Source organism: Phoxinus phoxinus (genome assembly GCF_949152265.1).
Source record: "Phoxinus phoxinus genome assembly, chromosome: 1".
NCBI classification, from domain to species: Eukaryota; Metazoa; Chordata; class Actinopteri; order Cypriniformes; family Leuciscidae; genus Phoxinus; species Phoxinus phoxinus.
Genome location: NC_136876.1, coordinates 10267139 through 10291869, shown reverse-complemented (window position 1 = coordinate 10291869; position 24731 = coordinate 10267139). Strand labels below are relative to the sequence as shown.

Genomic DNA, 24731 nt, shown 5'->3' with positions numbered 1-24731 from the left:
AGCTGAGTTTTTGCAAGTCGCACTTGTGTACACACACAGTTTGTAAATGATTGCGGTTATATTCACTCTCATGACAAAATCATGATATAACCTGTCCATTCACTAAGAAGTTAATTTTCAATCAAAAGTGTTACCACCACTGTGAAACAACAGCAACAATGACTAATTTATTTCTAACACAAGCATAACCAAAAATAAAAGAGCTACACTGTAATACAGAAACACATAGATATCACAAATTAAAACATGCATCTCAACAATGGTGGGAATATATTATTTTTTTTAATTATTAGTTATGCAGCAGAGCATGCTGGGAGTTTTATACTATCCAGGTACCCAGCATGCATTGCGACATGAAACTTTTGATCATCACCATTGTTGAGATTCATATGCTGGTTGTTGATGTCTGTGTGTGTATGAGTCAAGCAGGAGTTAATACAATATTTATGCACTATATGATTTCAAAATTCTTCAGTTGACATGATTACAGAAATAATGCTGAATTTCATGTTGTAGATTATAAGATATATGCTATTAAACCAATAAATTCATAGTTTACATACATTAAAAGAGCAGAAACTCATGATGATTATGACATCATCACAAATCCAAAAAAACCTGATAAACTTCCTCTTGCTATAACAAAAAAGCTTTATAAACTCACTGTTACAACGGCCAGATAGAGATGAATGGATGAAGTTTTTAAGTCAAGGTACAAGAGACCAACTAAAGCAAATACGGATCTCCATCATGGTGATAACAAACTTTATTATTAACTAAATCCCTGTTCATTCTCAACAAGAACTTGAAATAAATAATGTTAAACTGGTTTCACACTCAGTGTGGCTGGAAGTCAGTTGTAGTTCTTGTGTTTCTCTTTTTTTCTGTTCTTGTTTATCTGTCCGTCAGTGATTCTGCTTATCAGGTGTTCATCAGTGTCTCAATTCACTCACTTCTTTTCATTCACTCTGTCAAGTGGACTATATTAGTGAACTAATGTAGGGAATAGTGAATGAGGGTATAGGGTGTGATTGGGAACACAGCCTCTGAGTGTCGACTTTGAGCGCTGTTAATTCACAGTATATTCCTGTAGGTATATTCCTGTATATTACTGTTTTAATGGAAAATGGTATGATATTGTAAGAATTTGGGCTTTTTCTACAGTAAGGGCTAACAGTGTGTACTAGGAATAATGATTTCAGAAAAATGCAGAATAAATCAAACATAACATTTTATTTGTCAGGTAAAATTGTATCATGCCAAATACACAAGAAAACGATTAAAAGCCAATACAGAAATAATAAATACATGACTCAATTGCTCAAAGATGACTCAAGAGTAAGAAATGCATTCCTGACAGAGACACACAGTGGTGTGTGAGTGTGTTATGACAGGAGAACACTGACACACTGCATGGGGGTTTTCCTGGTTACAGGTTCCCCAAAGACTACTCTGGCACCTTATATACAAAGACCAGAACAAAAGGCTTGTACAAATATTGTTTAGAGTTGTTTTGGGTCTAATCTTATGGCGCTTTTCCACTGCATGGTACGATACGGCTCGGTTCGGTACGGCTCACTTATGGTGCATTTCCACTGCATGGTACGGTACGGTACGGCTCGCTTCAGCTCGCTTTAAATGGTACCACCTCTGTTGAGGTTCCAAGCGTACCGTACCGATACTATAATGTGACGTGAAAACACTGCAGATCACTGATTGGTCAGACAGAATCGTCACTTCAGCGTCATTGTATTTGCGACACGAGACACTAAACCCGCTAGATTTAAATAACCAGACAACAGCCAACGCGGTAGCACTTGTTTTCAGAGTATTTACTTGACAAAAAAAGTAAACAAAAAATCAAACAAGAAATGGTTGAATGAATCGTGGTCAGTGGATGAGGTGCAGACGTTCCTCTCGTTGGTTGCCAAGGAGCGGAAGTAGCACAGCTCTTAGCCGCACACGGCTACCACTGGACCTACAACTAGTTATTAACAATCAGTCCCACCCACTTTGAAGCTGTACTAACTGCAGTGGATAAGCAACCGAGCTAAAGCGAACCGAACCGTGCCGTAGCGAGTCGAGTCGTACCACGCAGTGGAAAAGCGAAGCGAGCCGAACCGTTCCGCGCCGAGTCGAACTGTACCGAGCCGAACCGGCCATAGCATGCAGTGGAAAAGCGCCATTATACCCCAGGGGGAAAGGGTTTCGGGGGAGAGGGGGAGAATGATCAGATATCTCGAAGAGACACCACCCAAAGAGGAGAACAAAATTCTCCTAAGTTTTCAATCTTTCTCATAATACCAATGACTGCCTTGAAATTAAGACCATTTTTCCAATCACACTGAGACGTTGAAAATGATACCAAACATGAAAAGGAAAAACAATATTCACAAGATACATCATATGTGATAGACATTCCTCAGTGAACTTTTAGTGACTTGAATCAGGGAGAAAGGAAGGGAGGAGGGAGAGGGGAATGCAGAGATAAGGAAGGAGAAAAGTTTGGACAAGTCAATGTCCCGTGCTCTTTCTTTGAGATCTTCTGTCTAGGGTGCGTTTTATTACTTTATTGCAGGGTGAGTTTTATCTCAGCTTAGCAGGAAAATCAAGTCTCACACGTGTGTGGCTTCTCTCTAGTGTGGATCTTCTCATGCCTTTTCAGAGATGTTGACTGACCGAATCTCTTGTCGCAGTGTGAACACTTGTAAGGCTTTTCTCCAGTGTGAATCCTCTCATGTGTTTTCAGATTTGTTAAACAACTGAATCTCTTGTCACAGTGTGAACACTTGTAAGGTTTTTCCCCAGTGTGGATCCTCTCATGCGTTTTCAGACTTGTTAAACAACTGAATCTCTTGTCACAGTGTGAACACTTGTAAGGTTTTTCCCCAGTGTGAACTCTCTCGTGCCGTTTTAAACAGTCCGCTGTCATAAAAGTCTTCTCACATTCAAAGCACATGTACTCTCTCACACCAGTGTGTATTTTCTCATGTTTATGTAACATGTGGCGCTGTGCAAAACTCTTTCCACACACAGAACATGAATGTGGCTTCTCCTTCGTATGAACTGTCAGGTGTTCCTTCAGGTATGATGCCATAGGATATGTTTTTCCGCACTGATCACATGAGAACGGCTTCTCTCCAGTGTGGATCCTCATGTGATACTTAAGACCACTTCTGGTTGAGAATCTGTTTTCACACTGATCACACATGAACGGCTTCTCTCCGGTGTGGACTTTCATGTGTACTCTAAGATGTGCTGACTGTGTGAAAGTCTTCCCACACTGATCACATGAGAACGGCTTCTCTCCGGTGTGGATCCTCATTATGTGACACTTAAGACCACTTCTGGTTGAGAATCTCTTTTCACACTGATCACACATGAACGGCTTCTCTCCGGTGTGGACTTTCATGTGTACTCTAAGATGTGCTGACTGCGAGAAACTCTTCCCGCATTGATCACATGTGAACGGCTTTTCTCTAGTGTGAACTCTCATGTGAAGTTTAATATATTGTTTTTGTGAGAAACTCTTCCCGCATTGATCACATGTGAAAGGCTTTTCTCTAGTGTGAACTCTCATGTGAATCTCAAGATTATGGTTGCTTAAGAAACTCTTCCCACACAGATCACATGAGAACGGCTTCTCTCCAGTGTGGATCCTCTTGTGTTCGGTCAGATGGTTTTTTTGTGAGAATCTCTTTTCACACAGATCACATGAGAACGGCTTCTCTCCAGTGTGGATCCTCTTGTGTTCGGTCAGATGGTTTTTTTGTGAGAATCTCTTTTCACACTGATCACATGTGAACGGCTTTTCTCCGGTGTGAACTCTCATGTGAATCTCAAGACTTTGTTTGTGTGAGAATCTCTTTTCACACTGATCACATGCGAACGGCTTCTCTCCAGTGTGAACTCTCATGTGAATCTCAAGATTTTGTTTGTGTGAGAATCTCTTTTCACACTGATCACATGCAAACGGCTTCTCTCCGGTGTGAACTCTCATGTGAATCTCAAGACTATGGTTGCTTGAGAAACTCTTTCCACACTGAGTGCAGGTGAAAGATTTCTTGGCTCTTCTTTTCTTTAAAAATGTCTTTTTAGTCTTTGAGCGACTCAAAGGTTTGTCTCCAGGTTTGACATGATGTTCCTCCTCCACTTCACTCAGTTCTTCACTCTCCTCGTCCTCTTCCATCAGGTCTGAAGTGAAAGAAAAAAAAGGTGTAATTTCATTGTCAGTACATCAAAATAATTCAAAGAGGGAAATATAACACAAAATAGGACATAAAAATGAGCCCTGATGTGATAGAAGAAAGTAGACAAATTTTAAATGCAAGGTCCACGCATTTGGCCCAACGTCTGAATCCAATGGTGTGGTAGAAGGTTTCCTGCATGCTTTGACTTCCCGGTGTGCAAAGTAATTTAATTCCAATTAGGTATTTATGACTATTTTTCACATGGCATTAACGCGGATCTCCCGGTCACAAACTCATTAGTCTGATTATTAGTTAAGGCTGCTCGATTATGGCAAAAATCATAATCACGATTATTTAGGTCAATATTGAAATCACGGTTATTTGATGCGATTATTGGTGGGTGATAAGATCAAAGTCTTATTTCATGATGAGTCATTTTAAATGTCAGTGAAATTTCACAATTATCGATACTTCAGCAAAAACGAATACTAGGTTAATTAATGTAAGTAAAAAGTCCTCAAAACAGTTACAGAAAACAAGTAAACAGTCGGCAATACAATAAGAACAAAGAAACTAATTACAAACAAAACAAAAACAATAAAACAAAGTCAAATTTAATAAACCGTGCTTTAGATTTTTCAGGAAGATGAACTCAGATCAGTAATAGCCTACAACAGAAATTTAATAAAGTAATCAAATGCAAAATAACACTGCTGTATACAAAGATTATATTAAAGATTAAATATAGACTAATCCTTATTAGAATATCGCAGTTGAGATCGCCAAACGTAGAACGAGCGCGTATACAGGGTTGCCAGATTGAGTTTGAGATTAAGTAAAACACTGGAAGAAAATGTATCCTTCAAAGAGAAAAGGTCTGTTTAGAGGATTTAAGATCGTTAAATCTGGCAACCGCAAGCATGAACACTAGTGAAGGTTTGTTAGCAATGCAAGATAAAGCAAATGGTAAAATAAAAAACACATTTTCAGGATATATGACGAAAGGGCCAAAATTACTTTTAATTAATCGAGAAAGCATATCGTTATCGCAATTAAAATATGATTAATCGTGCAGCCCTAATATATAATACAGTAACCAGAGGTTATGACTAGCACCATGAAATATGCCCACCAAATATACAGCACAGTGATTGACCTTTGGGGTCGATTTGACCCCATTCAGTGTTTAATGTCTCTAATTACATAATTGACAAAATCATTTTTGCTCATATTTAAAGACTTCCCCTAATTTAATGGGGACAACTGGGTAAACATAAAATTAACATGATGATATGGTTTCAATGTTCTTTACACATTTTGTAGCATCGGTGTTCTTTGGGGTCAATTTGACCCCAGGCTCAAAACATAAGAAATATCAAAACTTTGGTTGTACACACACATTGGTGAATTGACACAAATCACATTTGTTTGGGATGATATTGAGGTCATTATAACTTGAGATATTATGATCTTCAAACAACTTCCCTCTGCTTTAGGGCCCTAACCTAACATTACCATATAGTGGAGGGGGGAATCATAATTCATAATTCTCACAAGAAATTATATATTTTCAGTGCCAATTATATATTTCCAGGAAAAGGAAAACATAATTCTTTGCAAGAACCTGCCGTAGGGGAAGGGAAAACATAATATAGTGGAGGAGCAAATATATGAAAGCTTTCACAAAAGCCTTATAAACCATTTCTCTTTGTGCTCTGTTCGCTCTCTCTTTATGCTCTCTCTCAATTGAAAATGACCTCTAAGCAAAGGTTTTCTGTCAATTAGATAATGTCATAGTTCTTTGAAAGTGACAGTGACAGAGAATGTGTCTGAGATAGACGATAATTTCGAGAGGACCCTGATTATAAAGCATCAGCAACTACGTTTTCTGCTTTTAAAGAAAGCAACATGCAGCAAATCGTCAGTGTTTCTTGGTCTTTTGAAGCACAGGCTCTACTCTCAGACAACAGAAACCCTTTCAATTTAATCCAGACATCATCTGGGCTCTTTCTAAAGCATGATGGAAGGATAAGAAAATAATCCAGTGTCTCAGTTTTTACACACACTGTAGCATTGACTGCATTCATCAACCCTGTTACCAAAGTTAATTATCTCAATAACTGTATAACTTCTATAATTTATGAGAAAAAAAACTTCATTACTAAAAAAAATCTGGAAAGTTCATTTACTTGAAAAAAAAACAACAACTAACATTCTTATTACAAAAAAAGTCAAACCTATACGTGTAAAAGAAAGGAGATAATTTGACCTGATTTTTAGTTTGATCTGATGTTGACAATCAATATGAAAGTTTCTCCTTTTCCGACCATTTGTTGAACATCTCTACTCATTTAATTTATTTAACTGCATATCTAAATGTGATGAAGTTCTTGAATCTTTCTAACATGAATGTTCTCCAGCATCATGAATGAAGAATAAACACCAACCTCTTTGTTCTTCAGGATCTTCAGTGTGTTTCATTCTGCAGGGTTCTGGATCACTTGTGTTCTCACTGTCCTCTTTAATAAACTCAGTCTCTGCAGATTTCAGCTCTTCCTGATGCTTTGCTGCTCGTCTTCACTTGTAGCTGATGGGAATATTCCAGCATTTATTGGGGAATTGATGTGGGAGGAGCTTCACTGATGATGTGATTGTAGTGGGAGGAGCTTCACTGACCATGTGACTGCGGTGGGAGGAGCTTCACTGATGATGAATTGATATGGGAGGAGCTGATCTGCCAAAATAAAAAAATATATCAGTTAGTGAGTTTGTTTTTATACTAAATGACACATATAATCATGTATGTCTGTCTATCATAAAGTAACTGATGCTCATTCAACTCATAACCCTAAAATCATTCTCCTTCTTCATTCAAATATTATTGTCGAGTCTGTCACTTCAATAAAAATCCCTCTTGAAGTCTTGGGGTTTTGATGCCAGAAAATAAACTTTATTATCCAAGTAACAAAGCCAAGCAAATCCAGAGTCCAGTCTCGAACATACAGTATAGCCTACAACTCAAATACATATACGTGTGTTTTAAGCAGTGAACATGAGACTAAGAGCTGAAATAAGCAGCCGTAAGTGTTGTTCGAACTAAATTTGGTGTGTTACAAAGTTATAGTATAGTCAGTATAAAATATGCAAAAGCATATTTTATCAAATTAAGTGTTGTAGTATGACCAGTAGCAGACCATTGATGTGTAAACTAAATTTGGTGACATTACCGTTTTTAACATTAAAGGACGTGTCTCTCCGCTGCTCATAGAGATCATTTGGAAATAGCTGGCATTTGTGTTTGAACAAAGTTTATCTCAGGAGCTATTGATTCGGGAAGTTCAGATCTGTGAATATATTTCCAACTTTACTGAACTCCATGAATCTTAACGTACGGATCTCTGAAACACTGCCAGCGGGACACTAAACTCGACGTGTTTGTCCGAGCTCACAATAGGTTTTGCGAGGGAACGCAGATTTCTTTTCAAATGAACATGAAAGTTTCGAGAGGGAACGCAGGAGTTTTGTGAGGGAATGCAAAAGGAATCCCAAATATTTCCCACCACCTCCCTTCAGGGGCTCTGTAGAAATGAGCTTTAACTGGCCATTTACAGGAGATCTGAAGACATCAGCATAATAAATGAGGTGAGAACAGGAACTATTGTCATGAAATAAAGAGTGTTTTCAGCAGATCTGTGAATATTGATGAGCCTCAGACTATCAACACTCATTCAACAAGCCATTCAGGATCATCAGCAGATCATCTCACTTTATTCTGAGTGTTTGCTGTTAGAAACACATTATTTGAGTCAGGATACATGATAAAAGCCTGTAAAACGGCTATATTGAGAACAATACTGTTATTGCTCACCATCTGACACGTATAACAAAAAAATCAATAACACAAAAACAAACACTGATGTCACTCATCTTCATCAACCACTACAGCCGCATGTGCAGCATTAATCTAAATATGTTCTGATTTTATAATAACCGTTCATTGCGATAAATTAGATTAACATGTTATACCGTTTACTATGAGCAGAAGCTGACAATGATCAAGCACCCCAAAATATTATTTAAGGTTTTCCAGTATAACATTTTATACACATTTATCTATAACAACATGTATTTTAAATACTTCACATGGCTCATTATAGGCTCAATGTAAAGTATGTATCAGTGCCTGTTCAACAATATTTTAGTAAAGTAACAAACAAATCTGATCTGCCTAAGATGTGAAAACAGATAAAAGCGTGTTTTCTTTCTAAATATTTCAGTTATTTATTTGTGAAAAGGTATTTTGTTGTATTACAAATGTTGTGTAATGTATTATGAATGTTCATTTGGGCAATCATTTGGTAATAGTGACACCTACAGGTGAACATAGGCTTGTTTGAGATGAGCAAAATATGTGCAGAACCGATCACCGGTGATCAGCGCGAGATGCATGCCGGTTAGAAATGTGTCTGAGTGCGGTCCGCCTGGCTCTGATGTCATGCTGACGTACGTCAGAAAACTCTCGCGAGCGCAAGGCGGACGTGTCGGATTCTGCAGTCGAGCGCAGTTGCTCTCCACCGACTGCGCTGATCAAAAGCACGATGGGAAACGACTTGCTGACGAGTCGACACAGCTTAATGCTCATTGGTTTACACAACCGTGATGTATTGTTCTCTTTTAAAATGTTTGATTTTTAAACTCTGATATCAATGTGTATAAATGATGTGTGAATATTCCCAAACTCTCTGACAGTGCGATCTCTATATGGATTATGTAATTTTAATTTAAAAAAATAAATAAAAACACATGTCTGTAGTAAAGAAAAAAATGATTGATAAACACATATTTGGAATGGGATTAAATAACAAGTTCTTTCGGTGTCTTGTTCATTATATTTATTTTCATATAAAACCAAAGGAACTTAAAGGTGCTCTAAGCGATGCTGGGTGACGTCACTTCTTGTGACGTTCGAAGTATTAGGCTTGTTCGACTTGAACCGGCGCTGCACAGACCGATCGGTTTATGACATCAACGTACCGCGAGAGCGATTCAAAAGCATAAGGAACCGTCTGCTCTCTAGTCGCTCTCGCGGTACTTTGATGTCATAAACCGATCTGTCTGTGCAGCGCCGGTTCAAGTCGAACAAGCCTATTGTCAAACAAAATGGAGGCTAGCTAGACCGTCCCTCCTCCTCCTCATCCACGCACTAATCCCCCAAACCCCACCCCTAAATCATTCTTTTCGGTTATTGGCTGGAACACTGTTTGTTATGTTTCGTGGTGCGGCCGAGCGGGTTGGCCCAGTTTGTTTTTGTTGCCGTTTGTGGAGCCTGGGGTGTCTACAGAGACCGCATTTTTATACAGTGTGTTCAGGGGACAGGCAGCCAGCGGATAGTGAGGAGATGTTTGCTTTATGTGACCAAAAATTTTTTTGGCCTAAAAAACACGTGACATTGCTTATAGCACCTTTAAATTACATCCAGTTTATTAGCAACACTGTGCACGAGCGTGAATCCCGCGATATCCATCTTTGATCTCACAGGTGTCAGATCCACTACGAGAAGAGAAAACTGACCGGCTTGTCTGCGCTTTTTTCACTCCTCCTCTCACTTCAGCCGCCTACTCTCGACTACATTTCAGGCGAGGCAAGTTGCATCTCAAACAAGCCTGTCGTGTTATAACCGGTCATGTGATCTAGCTCTGTGTGAATATCAAAACCGAATATCAAGTGTCTGATCGAGAAGAAAATTAGCTTGGGTAAAAAAATCTGATTAGGTGCACATGGTATGTCTGTTTGTTTATTTTTTGGATTTCGTTTGTTCATTTGCAAGTTAATGCTTTGTGTGTTGATACTGATTTAATAAGCTTAGCACTTGGAAACTGTAATTTGGACTGAATTACACTCACACATTATGCATCTAAATGTAGTTTTATTTGTTTCAGTTTTTCGCCGTGTCATGATGTAAAGATGTCAAGATGTTGAAAGATGTCACGATGTTCAAGTGGTGTTGAAATAAAGGTCAAGATCGACGGCGTGACAAGATTTATTATGCAAAGAAAGAATATATTAAACGTTAAGACATCAGTTTAAGCGTGATTATTTTAATCAGAAGAAAACCTTCAGGAGCCGTTCGAAACTTGAGATAGATTGCCATCAATTCCCCTCACAGATCTCAAACTTTGGCTTTTGACTTGACATTCAGTAACAATTCTCACTCCAAACATCGAAACAATCACACAAACCAACACAAAATCGCTCAGGTCTGAATGAACTCAACATATTATTAGGGATGGCTGACGCGAAACACTCGTTCCGAAGCTTTGCGAGATCCCGAAGCGCAGATGTTTCGAAACACTGATCCGAAGCGTGATTCAAAACACCCATGTCACGTGACTATGGCCAAACGAAGCCTCGAAGTGTTTCACGAATGTGTTTCATCAGGTGTGATCCGCCGAATCAGCGTTTGATTGACACGGTCGGGAACAGAACACACAATCGCACATCTGTATAAAAGTGAAATTAACGCATATTGACCTCGTGGGTTTTTGTGAGATGAGTTTGATTTTGAGATAGCGGATTTTTGGTGATATAGTGACATTTATAGTGCGATTTGTTTAGTTATATTTAGGCTTACATTTAAATTTACACAACACATTGACTGATAGGCTAGATACACAGAGTAGGCCTATATAGTGACACATTAATAGATACATAGATATAAATATATATAGACAGCTAGATTAATAGATAGATAGATACATAGATAGATTAAAGATAGGGATAGAAATGTCGACATCAGACCCATCAACATCATAAACATCAACACCAGTAGAAACACATGACAGTTTATGGGAACTTTTTGATACTCGTATCCATCAAACCCAGATGATACACAATGCTACAGCTGATGCCACAGTGGAAGTGAAAAAATACATCAACGATGCGTATTTGCCCAGAACTCATGATCCACTAACTTACTGGAAAGAGAGAGCAGTAGCCTAATCTTTCCTCATTTGTATGTCATGGCTAAAAAATATCTTTGCATTCCAGCAACAAGTGTCCCTTGTGAGAGGATTTTCCCCAAAGGCTGGAGAAATTATCTGTAAAAAAAGAAGTAGGCTAGTCCTTCCACAGCAGAGAAATTAATATTTTTGAATAAAAATATCTAAAAAAGTGAGACATTGTGGCTTGATTTATTTTATTAATATTCATTTTGCAGGACCAAAATAACATTATGCACAGTGAGGAGCCTATAAGTTACAAGATTCACATATTAGAAAAGTACAATAATAAAAAAAACAACAACAATTTGAATGGCTCGTCGAGGTTGTTTTAGATCAACACCTGCAAGTGACCACTAGTTGTCACCGTTGAGACGGGTGTCGGATTGATTCGAAGCCTCGAAACAATATGGACCATTTGGTTCAACTGTTTCATTGCTTCACGAAGCCTCGATCTGCCCATCACTACATATTATCCTCATGCTCGCTGCTGCTGGATGAGGAATAAACACCAACCTCTTTGTTCCTCAGTGTCTTCAGTGTGTTTCATTCTGCAGGGTTCTGGATCACTCGTGTTCTCACTGTCCTCTTTAATAAACTCAGTCTTTGCAGATTTCAGCTCTTCCTGATGCTTTGCTGCTCGTCTTCACTTGTAGCTGATGGGAATTTACAGCTTTATTGGGGAGTTGATGTGGGAGGAGCTTAACTGATGATGTGATTGTAGTGGGAGGAGCTTCACTGATTATGTGACTGTAGTGGGAGGAGCTTCACTGATGATGTGATTGTAGTGGGAGGAGCTTCACTGATGATGTGATTTGTAGTGGGAGGAGCTTCACTGATGATGTGATTGTAGTGGGAGGAGCTTCACTGATGATGTGATTTGTAGTGGGAGGAGCTTCACTGATGATGTGATTGTAGTGGGAGGAGCTTCACTGATGATGTGATTTGTAGTGGGAGGAGCTTCAGTGATGAGAAGCCCTGTCTCAAATGGCACAATAGTATCTGTCTGCATCCTCTAAGACTTCAAGTTACCCCACTTCAAGTTGCTCTCTGTTTTTTTCCGACTAAAAGCAGCGCTGCACAGACCGGTCGTGTGATATCAAAGTACCGCGAGAGCGATTAGAGCGAGTGTAACGGATGTGGAAGGACACACTCACAAATGGGAATTAGCTTGAATTTATCTTTTTTTTTGGAAACAACAAGAAGAAAGACAATTTACATCGGCTGATGACAGACTGCTGACATTCAAATGGACCACAGCATCGACACTTGAATCTGCTGCTACCACTAACTCGTATTATTCACATTATACACATAGTAATGATATACAATGGGAAAAACTTAACATAATACTTATAATAAGTACACCAATGTAAATGTACAGAATAATTAATTGCAGACAACATCAGTAATTCTTCATTAATTGTCAAATAACATTTGTTAACTATTAAAACCAAGAAGAAAGACAATTTACATATGCTGATGACAGACTGCAGACATTCATATGGACTAGAAAGATATAAATAACACATTCAACTCAACTCATAATACAAATAATTGTCAGATAGTTAAGACAGACGCAATCGTCACGAGAAATGAATTAGTGCTCGCACGTGTGACGCACACGGAAATTCAATATAACACTCTCAACAACCATGTCAAAGTGCTAAATGCATTATCTATCTGTTCGCATATATGTATGAAATATATTGCGTCGAAAAGATTCACTTGAAACGTATCATTTTCACAATTAATTTGTTAATGCGTCAGAGCATGAAAAGCCATACATACCCACAGCATCGACACTTGAATCTGCTGCGGTACGGCAAGAGAAGAGCGACAAAATCCAAAATCTGCAGTACCATTAATAGCCACAGGAGGGGAGCCTTCTAACACCAATAAATACAGCCAAATATGAAATTCACTCTTTAAATCAAATGTTCTTTTTAACCCTGTTACATCAGCACAGTTCTGTATGCTTTTGAATCGTTAGTTTAACACAGAACATACTAGAGTTGATTAAACTGACTCTTAGCTGTTCAAGAACCCAAATGCTTGTTTTGATAAAGCAATCTGCAATCTGCATTAGTGCCATATACTGATAATGTATTGCAAAAAAAAACAACTGCAATGTATTGTTTTATCAATTATTCTTCCCACGTCAACTAAAGTGTGGAGCAAGCACTAATATATCCTTTTGGAATTGGTCTTTTATTTTTATTTTTTATAAATCATTTTAAACATCTTTTGATGTCTTATTGAATGCCTGATTTGCTCATGATTAAAAACGTGGACTGATATCAACAGCACTAATGAACAGCTAAATGCACCGCTGACAAACAAAACTTATGATACTTTTGAGACAAATGAACAAGCACACTGCACACTCATAACAAAATCTTTCAATTGAAAGGCAACACAATGAGGGTTAAAGGACAAATGAGGAATTGTCACTCAAAAGCACCACAGCTGCACAAAAAATAAAGAGGAAACAGTCGTAAACTGCTAGAAAACAATAAATTAGGCGAAATCTTAGCATTTACATCTATTAGGTGACATCGTACCCACGCATTTACATTTTAATAATGTAAAGTGACCACTAAAGGGCGATCTACTACTGGGTCATTCTATGGAAATGTCCATTTTTCTGTCCATATTAGTCCATATTATAGCCTTAACATAAATATTACACTTAAAATACACTTTAGGGTTACAATTTCTTTACATTTTAAAATAAAACAATATGTTATTTGAACAATTACACCTTCTTGAGCCATCAATGGGACAATATTTAATTTTTAATCAATTACATAGAATTCCAAGCACCACATTAGTGTTCGTCCCCACAGTCATGACATAGCTACAGGAACCTGACATCTTTTTAAAAGTCCTTTTTGATTGTAATAACCAATTATTTAACTATGAATCCTTTCTCAGAGAGAAGGCATTCCCGATAATGTTCAAAGAATATAACTCAGTTTTCAAATATATATCTAATGGCATATTAGAATTAATGAAAAGTTATATAAAACAAAACAAAGTTCCTGGCTTTCATTTTACTCTTGATATTATGAGCAGTATTATAATAAGAAAAATGCTTTCTAAATTGAAAGAAAATAACACCTCGTGGGAAATTTTTCTGGGATTCTCATTTTACTGACATTAATTGGCTTATTCCTTTTAGATTTTGTATCACGAACAAAGTTAGAGAATCATTGAAAATGTGGTGATGTGCAAATGTATGAGAAAATTAAACAGTTTTTTGACCTTTGATGCATGCAAACTTGGAGACTCCAAAACAATTTTAGGAAACTTTAAAATAGCATAATAGGGGCACTTTAATAGTAAAAGAGAGATGATGTTGTTACTAGCGGTCCTCTGTGTTGTCTTAATGACACTGAATTTTTGTTATTAGAATTCATAAATACACCCACATAGCATGATTGGCCCGAATGTGTCCAAGCTGGAACTGCTGTCTTCCTGTCAGCAATGGCATGCATCAACCAGAACTGGGCCATGTGTTGCAATGATAGCACAGCATTGATCACAGCAACCATGAGGGCCAGTTGTTGGTGTGAGGAGTGTGGCCCAGTTGGTTATTTTCTTGATGTACACTGCCCAATCACATCTTTAAACACCTCCCCCTTTGGGCTTTGAGCGAGCGTGCAGTGTCAGTGTGTATGTCAAAAAAATAATCCGAGAGATATAGAAACTAGCAGAGAAAGTGTGAAAAATAGATACAGGCCCTTCAAGCAGATGCTGTAAAATGTGTCAAATATGTTTTCTGCAGCAGCAGGACCTTCTTCAGCTGCAGTCATGATGATGAGGATAGTGAGAAGGATCAGGAGAGAGAGAGAGATGAGAAAGTGTAGAGTCCACGGTAAGCAGAACTACTTTCAAAACACTTAGGCTGAGTGTAGGAACCCATTAACATTATTTCCACATCTGCATGGTTAACGATTACAACAAATTACTAGAAGTTTAACAAGACTCGTTTGTATCCATGTTTTCCACCAAAATTAAAGATCTGAACTGTGCTTATCTCTTTCAAGTATAGAAATTAGTACAAAACTAATTATGAAAGTTTCCTTAATTTTTCAGTGCATTTGTTTAGCAATCTATGGCTATTGGGCTACTGTCATGAGATTAATATTCGAACTATTATTATGTAGTAGTGTAATGTAGACAGACAAAAGGGGTTTGATTTTTCACTTTAATTTGCACTTAATATGGGTTGGAGCTTTTAATTTTGATCTCAAACTGCACCAGATTGATGAATTTAACATTAAAATGCACACAATTTGCTTAGGGGGGCATGACCCCAATTTTTTTTGTCCCAGTCCAGCCCTGAAACCAGGATTGTGACCTTGATCCAATTAAGTGCACTTTAATGCAGTGGACTGAACTACATATTGATCCCCAGAGAATATGAAAAGGTCAAAGGTGAGTGCAACATGGGTGAGCTGAGCACAACCTTAGTGGTTGAGGTCAAACATTGAAACCATGTACTCCATATCAATTTCTAATATACATGTATAGTCAATTAAAACTGCACTGAGAAATTCATTGAATGACTACATTGTTCTTATATTGTCCATTTATTGCTTTTTGGTTCGTTAAAACTGACTATTTGTCTAGAACTAAATTCTTTCATAAAATACAAGTTGATTACCATGGTTGGAAAGTATAAGACACAAAAAGTGGTGTTGCAGTCTAAAGTCCAACTTAACAACTCAAATGCCTCTGCCCAAATAAGGATTTGAAGTCACAGGACAAATATAAACTCATGAACATTGAAAATAAATATCACAGATGAGGAAAAAAGGCAACAAAAGAACTGATTATTCACAAGCAGTTTTATTTTAAGTCACACATCCTGCAGCCAGTACTGAATCAAATCAGGGACAGGGAGACGTGTAGGTGGTCTCAAACGAATCACCTGTAAAAGGAACATGAAATTAACTGGATCATGTTCAATGGCGAATTCAGCCAGAGCAATGAATGATTAAGATGAAAACATACTTGTCTGATAGTAGTCATAAACGTTGATGACCGCTGGCTTGATATTTTTTACTGCAAGAACCTGTTTCAGCTGCAGAGTGTAACTCATGGGGACGCCTTTGAGAACCTGGAGAAAGGATGAACAATAGCACATACGACACAATCGAGATGGCAGCTAGTAATATACCCAGTGTACACAGTCTCACCTCTTTCAGATATATTAGGACATGATCATCTTCAGCATCAACCCGCTCCACTAGCGGGACAAACGATTGGGGTGGAGATCCAAGCTGAGGAAAATACCATAATTTACAGACACAATCACATCTGAAGGAGCTTCAAGCATCTAGGAACTTTCTAAATCTTAAACCTACGAACCAGTGACGTATCTGCTGTGAAGCCTGACAGAAGCTTAATGTCAACTAGAACCATGTTAGTGCTTGCTTTTACACCATCATATCTGAATGAAGGTGATGGGGAATAGAGGTTTAGGTCAACAGAATGCAAGATCCTTTTGAAAGTCAAACAAGAGATGTTTCAGGACACAAAGCCAAAGCTATTCTTACTTCACTGTGAAGTTCAACATAAGATTGGACCCAAGCGGTCTGCAGTCTCCAGTCACCTTCGCTTCAACACTCAGTGTCCTGGAGACTTTAACGGGTGTTGGGATGTTGTAGAAACACGCCACCTACGGTATGAGCACCGGGCAGACAAGACTAATCAGATTTGGATGTGCACAAAAGAAACAGAAATAGAGAAGGTTAAGATACGGACCTGCACAGACACACAAGTGGATCCTGATGCTTTAACACTATATTTGCCAGGAACATTCTTCAGCAGCTTCTCCTGATACAGCAGCTTGTTGTCCCGATTCACATCGAAGCTATAAGAGTCTCCTCCCACTACTGAGGACTGTACAGTAACAGTGCTGGAGCCATCCAAGCTGAACACTTGAGCAGCATACACAGACAGAGCCTGAAGAGCCACCACTGTATCCTAAAAACAAGCACCAGATTAAAAATCTCCTCATAAATGATTGCACTCATGTTTGGTAGTCAGAGGTACCTGGGTGGAGGAGAAGCCTCCATAGGGATTCTGCTGGGCCATGAGCCAGTTAACAATGCGGTTAGCATAACCCAGATTAGCCGTCGTGAGAGGCTGAACAGCGAGAACCGCTAGCAGCACGTAAGAGCTGATCTCCACTGCCAGAGTATCACCAGATGTCGTCTGAGACCAATGGAGCTTAGTGCCTTAGGATGAGATGGGAGGAAGTTGATTACAAAGAACTTGATGAACAAACAAGAGGCTGGTAAATCTTACCTTCAGAAATGGCAACTTTGTTCAAGGTTGTTAGAAGCTGTGATCGAGTGGTGGTCTCTCCAGCCAGACTGAAGGTGTAGGTCAGCAGAGCCGTGGCATAAGTGTTTCCCAGGTTCCCAACGACAGGCCTCAAGCATGACAGAGCATTGGCAATGACAGAATCCTAAAAGCAAAGCAGGTGTCAGACAACAGCCAGAAAAAGAAAGCAATATGCAAGGAGTTTACAACTACTGGAGAAGTTTACGGTGGTGGGGATGCCTAGTTCAAGCAGCGATGCAACAATGTAGGCAGTCATGGTCACGTTATCACCAACTCCACCCTAAAACACCAGCACATAGATTAAAAACAAACTTGGAAGGTTTATGGTTAAGGTACACTTGATAACACATGTACCTTCATGTCGTTGTGGTACAAAGTTCCCTGTTGCATGAGACAACCATTTGAACCCTGCTGGCTTATTAGCCAGTCCTTTGCACTCTGAAGGACATTCGGATCAATGAAGATGAAACGCTTCGCTAGACCAAAAGACCTCAAGACAAAGGCGGTCAACCTGGCAGTGGAGGAAGTTGTTAAACTGAACAAACCGCTTATGACAAAGGTTACACTAGAATATTAGTATGAAACTAACCATGTATTGGATGCATCATAACCAAATGTGCTGAATGATCCATCACTGTGCCTGTAGTTTAGTTGTCCTTGGTATCCTGTTCAAAAGAAAGAAAACAGTGACAGGGGATGAGCTTATAAGAGAGAGTCTTGACAGCTTCAATGGGAATCAAAGACTAAAGTCATTAAGATTTAGTCTCCACAACACTAAAAATGGATCTGCTCGCCCATACCACTCTGAAGGTAGCCTGTGGTGGTCTCTCGGATGGCTGCAGTCAGTTGCCCTGTTACTTCCAGGTACAGCAGGATGTAAATATTCGGAGCAAGAATGATCATATTCTGCTCTCCACAGCCAGATGGCATCCGTAATAACCCATCTAGATTCTTCAGTGCACGTCCCATTATGTCCCCTACAAGGATGTAAAGCATAAAACCCACATCAGAAACAGTTATTCTGCCAAACATTTGTCAGTTTCTACTCCATGAAATGCTTTACCAAGGACTGAAACTGAGCATCTAGCTGATCCTTGAACCACATTTGTCGGAAACGTCAGAGTCACATCTTCAGAAAGAACTTTTCCTGCAGACGAACAGAATGGATCAGCATTGAGTGCTAAGCTAATGTTTGGCTATACAGGGAGAAGGTTTTTGGGAATCGTTGAGTGTAAACATACCCTTTGGACACAGTAACCAACTCTGGGTGTTTGTCCTTTCAACTCCTTCAGGCTATAAACGCAAAACACAACATCAGTAAAGCCGCATGAGATCCATGATCAAACTCCAGAAGGCTGGTAACACTTACCAGGACAAGTAGACTTCGAGTGACTACGTCAATGCGTCCTCTTGTCGGCACGGTCACAACCTCAGTGCCACATCGAGTCTGGGATGGCTCAGCTGAAGCATTGACAGTCACATTGACAGCTCCTGCAGTGAAAGACAGGAAGTGAGCAACACAACAAACTTTAAATTTGGTAACAGACATCCAAAACTGACCAAGAACAGACACCGAGAGGACCCAACTGAAGGTCTTCCTCCCATTGCCACAAATACAGGATGAATATGGATCAGTATATGGTTTAAGAGTGAAGTTCATGGATGAAGCTGGAGTTACTTTAACCTGCCAACGAAACAAAGCACATGGAGAAAAGACACATGACCTTCTCTATACAGATCCATTACAGTATATAAAGAAACCATGACAAACCATGATGCACTTGGATAGATAGCTGAAGACAGTGGCCTTCAGATCAAAAGACTCCCCACGGACGATGGAGTACGGCAGGGAGAGCTCCAGGAAGAAGGGCTGGAAGACCGTCAGCAGAGCAGAAGGAGCAAGACCAAAACCTTTGGAAGACAGGCAGAATGCCTCAGTCTCCCATGTGGTGATGGTGTCAGGAACAGTGAGGGGAAGTCGAGTGGATCCTGTCGCTCTGAAGAAAAAAAGGACACAACTATAAACAGGGGGGACAGGAGAAGTAAAAACTGTGGGAAAGTAGCTTTAGATGTTACAAAAGGTTTCACAAACCCCACTTGAGCAAGCTGCCAGATCCAGGTTTCTGGAAAGTAAGTCCTGATGGTCACGTCAAAAGAGGAAGCGTCACCTCCAGCACTTTCTGCTACTGGAGGAGCCATTCCAGCCATAGCCATGGCTCCAGGATAACGATAATACATTACTGAAAGAGAACAGCAATTTTAAGTTTCCAAATGGCTTGCAGTTTCAGGTCACAGAAGCTACAAACTATAATAAAAGTAAGGAATCAATGAAGTCATGTGGCAATATGAGCGCAAGAAACAAACTGACATACCATCATGGAAGTTACGATAATAATTCAGGCCTCTGTACATGACACACTGAGGTACTCTGATAGGCAAATTTGTGGCAACCTTCATCCCCATGCTCTGTCAGGCAAGAGAAAAACATTTGAAGATTAAGGTGAATTTATTAAACAGGATAATGAACAGTTTTATACCTTTAAGGTGTCGTAGGCTTGGTCTGTAGGAACAGCCCGACGGGGTCGAACATTTATGCACTCCTGTTCATCCTCAACTTCATATGGATATTCAGATAGTGATCGCACTGGGAGCAAGTTGAACACCTGAGAACATAGAGAGAAAGTGGTCTTCTAGTATTAGGTCTCACACATTGGTCTTCAAAAGTCAGTCTTCCCTGTCTTTGATCTGCAGTAAACTGAATATTTTAGTGTAGCACACATCGGATTAGAATCCCACTTCAGTTTAGGTCTAAAAAGGTGTAGCATCTGGACCAAAGTAGACAATTCTCCATATTTAATGAATAATCCAGCAAACAGTTACAGGACACATTAAGCCTTAAGACTTCTAATTGGGTGTTTAGAAAATAATCATCAAGATTCTTATACAAATGCGTCAATCAAGTTACATATTCAAGGGCCTGCTAGAACAAATGGTCAAAAATAGATTCCCTCCAAATTAGCTCACACAACTCAAGAGGGTGTGACATCTTCACACACTTTAAAAAACAAGATAACGTCTTAGAAATCCAATAAAGTCTGAGAAATCCTGATGTGAAGATGCTGAACTAGAAGTGTAAGGACCCCCAAGCTTGTGCCAGGCTGTGGCCTTGTCTTTCCAGTCACCAAAGATTGATTCCCACTGGTTCTCTCATCAAGACATCAGCAAAGATCAACTGGAGCCTCAACAAATTGCATCAGGACAGTTTTAATCAAATGAGCGAGGCATGCAAGTATCAAACTTAGTCTCATTTGATACATTAAGAAACCTTACCCCTTTAAAGGGCGTGTTAGAACTAAACTGATTGTTTGCTCAAGGCTTTTGATCTGCTGAATTTCAAACAATGCTACAACTTGCATGCATATGCATGTGTATGTTAAGAGTAGTTTAAGTTTAGTCTAGTTAAATTCTTGTTCATGTCACATGAAGTTGTCCATGTTTCATGCTCATATACTGGAGTCCCTAATCATGCAGATTTTGACTACTTGCTCTTTAGTACTGTACAGTAGGAGACATTTCCCATACCCCAGAAATGTACATTTCTCAGAATTAAACTGTTAAAGAGTGTTCATGGGACAAACAGGTTTATTGATTGTAATATTAAATTTCTCCACATTAAAGTTAAATTCTATTAACTGATCAAAATATTTATAATTGATAACAAGTAGTGATTTATTAATATTTATTTTAAGCCGATACCATTTCCGCACTCAAACGTCTTCCTGGCTCCATGATCCGGATGCTCTGATCTACAGCACTGATGCCACACAGAGATCCTGCTTGAGCAGAGACAGTCAGAACGCTTTCCTCCGCAGGAACAGCCGTAGCAGGAGAGAACTGTAGAGACACCTGGGACAAGAATTGACAGGCTATAGGATACATCACCATTCCTCACTTAAAGACAGAAGATGCCAGTGCACATCATACCTTGTTTTGGAAACATGATTCTGTCTCAAATGATGCACTACCAACAACAACATTCTCACTGGGCAGAACACAGTAGACCAGAATCTGCACTACTGGAGCCATATCGACACTGACAGACAGCTGGAACGACACAGAGCCACTTGTGACGGTATTAGAAGCCCTCGCTGTGACCGTCTTAATTCCATGGAGAACGATCAATCCTCTGGACATGACCTGACAAGACAAATGGATGCATAAAAGGTGCTGAACAAACTGAAAAAAAAAAGCTACTAAATTGATGTCCACTAACCATATAGATGATTTCAGTGCTGTAGTCACCAGCCTCTCCAACAAAAGAATACTTGACAGTCACTGGAAATGCAGCACCACATTTGAGCGGCTGCTCAAGCTTCACTATAGTCAGTTCACTAAATGATGGGTTGTCAGAAGCAGTTTGGAGAAGCTGAACAACCCTTGTATCTGTAGTGAAGTATGGCGATTTGTAACCATAAACAACCTCTGGAGTCGCACTTGCCTGGGGAACAACGAATTGAATCAGTTTCATGTGAGAGATTGGGAGAAGTCCATTTCACAAAACACAGAGCAAATCGTACCACTAGATTGAGAGCAGCTTTAGGAAGATTAGCAGTGCTGAGGGAGAACGTGACAAGTCCTTTCTGGTTTGTAGTCAGATTCTGCAGCAGTTTGTTGGGCCAGCTGTTACCATCCAGGAGATAAACCACTTTGTTTGCAATTGGAGTTCCATCAAAACGAGACACTGATATCTGTTGGGAATGATCAAGGTTAGGAAAGGGAACCGATATGAAGGCTCCTGTGACATGGAATTAACATTTACTTGCCTTTCCATTAATCATTGATCCGGTTTCAAAATAATCTGGGAAATCCACAAACGTGACTTTGCCAACTTCAAACGTAATGGACACAGTTGAAGCTTTTGACATGACTACATCTGGGGGAGTGAGGATGGGGTTGAGGAATGCAATTGAAAAGTGAACAGCCAACAAACTTTAAAGCAAGTGCCATTGGTTTGGATCAGCCAATCTCACCTGTTCCCACCTCAGTGACGTTCACATTTACAAGAAAAGTATCTTGCATATTATTTTCAAATTTGGTGTGGAAAAACACTGATGTATCGACGGTAAGGGAGGCGCAGCCAGTGTCATTCATCTGGTAGCAGAACAAAGTGTCACATTTAAGTCAAGCACAAGCAGAAGAAAAACTCCACTGTAAAGGCAGGAGTCAAACCTTTGCAGTTTTATTCAGGCAACGACGGGTCAAATCAGGAACCACAACATATGGAAACGGCTCACGGCACACTTCCACCAATGCTTGACCAAGCACAGGTTGGCCATATGTGTATCTGAGAAACATCACAAGGGACAAGATCAAGAACAGACCAACTTCAAGACAAGAAAATAAAGCTTTACTTACTTGGCACAAGCCTCAACTTTCAGTCCCACATCTGCAACACTGTACGTCTGTGGTGTGTTTACGGTCACATCAAACTTGGGCAAAACTTAACCAGAAACCAAATGACTTGAATCAAGACCTCAGATCAGTCACTGAACTGCTGCACAGTTTATTCACAATGACTTACCATATTTTTTCACCTCAAAAACCTGGGAGATTGTTCGGTCTCCAATAAAAGACTTTAGTGTGTACATCCCTATCTGAGCCTCTGGGTTTAACTCGTGAGAAAGCTGCAATATCCACCCCGTTGAGGAAACATTTGTCCACTGACCAATCCGGTTATTATGATTATCCTAATAAGACAATTAACAGCTCAGAGGAAAAACAGCAAACAAAGCAAAAGTACAAAAAGCTGCATTGACTCCCATTCAAAAGACTTGCACTGGAGCACACTCACCTCTACCACCACCAGATTGTACTGCGAGACAAAGGAATGAAGATTAAACATTTAAAATAACACAAACACACTGATCACTGAAATGGCCAGAAAACTCAATATGGTGAAACATCTGGTCTTACCATCTGATCAAAAGGCACAAATCTGGCATCCATAGTGACAACTCTGAAATTCACTGCAAAGAAATCAACACAATACAAAACTTGTATCGTAATGGACTTTACGATATGGACTATCGTAATGGACTTTCTACACCTCTAATATTAAACCAAGGGACATTCACAGCTCACCAGTTTGTCCTGGATTGTAGATGGGTTTGTCTGTTTGGATGAAGGTCAAAGGCAGGTAACGTCTAAACATGACTTTCCTCTCTTCAGTCGCTCTGAAGACCTTCCCTTGAACTTCTACCTTCAGCTTCTGCACAGATTCTCTATCTACTCGAGGAGCCTGTGGAGAAACTCAGTTAACAAACCAGACAAAAAAAAAAAAAGGCATATGCGTCTCATGACAGACCTGGAAGCTAAAGCAGCGGTGAAACGATGTTGAAGAAACTTGCTGCACAAGTTGAGTTGTCCTGTTTTTCTCATCAAGCAGAGAAACTGTCATTGTGAGACTCTCTTGGGGCTTCAGAAGAGATATGCATAATTTGGCATCAGATCCAGACTCAATCACTGCAGGGAACGTCACCATGAATAACCTGTGAAAAAAAATACAGAAGCCACAGGACATCTAGTTTATCACTGGATAGCAACAAATGAAGAGTAGTGATCTTTTACAATGACATTGAAAAAGTTTCAATCGGTTCACATAGACGGTTTTCACCATCTACAAAGTTTAGTTAATCACAACATAAAACAAACAACAGAATGCTTGTTCCTTTCAAATCACATTTAACAGTACTTACGGCCCTGGTTTCTGTCCATCAACAGCAAAGAGAAAAAGGGCTAAAAGGAGCCCTTTCCAAACACTAGTCTCCCTCACAGCCATGAGGAAAAATCATCCAAGACCAAACCTAAATCAAGTCTCTTTCACAATTCTTAGAGCGCTTCTCTGACGCTACCACTGTTTATTGCTGCTGCTTCTCTCAATCCTCTGTGCTGAACGCAGGGATATTTAAACACTTTTAACTGTCAGGGAATGCTAACTTTATTTTGCTCATTTAATTGATTAACCACCACCTGGAATTAATTGAGTTAATTGAGTTCTATCTGGTGAATCTATTGATTTAAAACACATCTAAATACTGCCAGTGACACATGTAGGCCCAGTTTCATAGACGGTGCTTAGATTAAGCCAGGATTAGGCATTTGTTCAATTAGGGCATTTAAGTAG

The 24731-nt window shown here is 39.4% G+C and overlaps 1 protein-coding gene across 1 annotated transcript; it reads right to left on the bottom strand.

The window, feature by feature from the left end:
• Positions 1-16024: 16024 nt before the first annotated feature.
• LOC307000160 (pregnancy zone protein-like) lies at positions 16025-24528 on the bottom strand. The gene is made up of 34 exons (XM_079615549.1): positions 24304-24528; positions 23913-24096; positions 23690-23846; positions 23522-23574; positions 23400-23420; positions 23130-23295; positions 22964-23048; positions 22778-22892; positions 22579-22699; positions 22372-22481; positions 22126-22296; positions 21822-22046; positions 21533-21745; positions 21305-21454; positions 20086-20211; positions 19921-20014; positions 19641-19788; positions 19320-19545; positions 19109-19232; positions 18918-19039; positions 18790-18841; positions 18612-18695; positions 18349-18525; positions 18138-18213; positions 17903-18059; positions 17754-17828; positions 17510-17672; positions 17255-17439; positions 16964-17185; positions 16756-16877; positions 16568-16649; positions 16396-16479; positions 16211-16316; positions 16025-16127 (listed from the first exon to the last, which is right to left on the bottom strand). Exons 1-34 carry the CDS (start codon positions 24384-24386, stop codon positions 16087-16089), a joined length of 4320 nt encoding a protein of 1439 aa, XP_079471675.1. The 5' UTR covers positions 24387-24528; the 3' UTR covers positions 16025-16086.
• Positions 24529-24731: the final 203 nt, after the last annotated feature.

Bases quoted from the DNA above. Each gene is read 5' to 3' on its own strand.
- LOC307000160 (XM_079615549.1), bottom strand. From the start codon at position 24,386: ATGGCTGTGAGGGAGACTAGTGTTTGGAAAGGGCTCCTTTTAGCCCTT. The intron at 22,297-22,371 runs GCAAGTAAATGT...CATTCCCAACAG, and splicing joins GATCAATGATTAATGGAAAG to ATATCAGTGTCTCGTTTTGA. The intron at 19,546-19,640 runs GTTTGTGAAACC...TTTTTTCTTCAG, and splicing joins TGGCAGCTTGCTCAAGTGGG to AGCGACAGGATCCACTCGAC.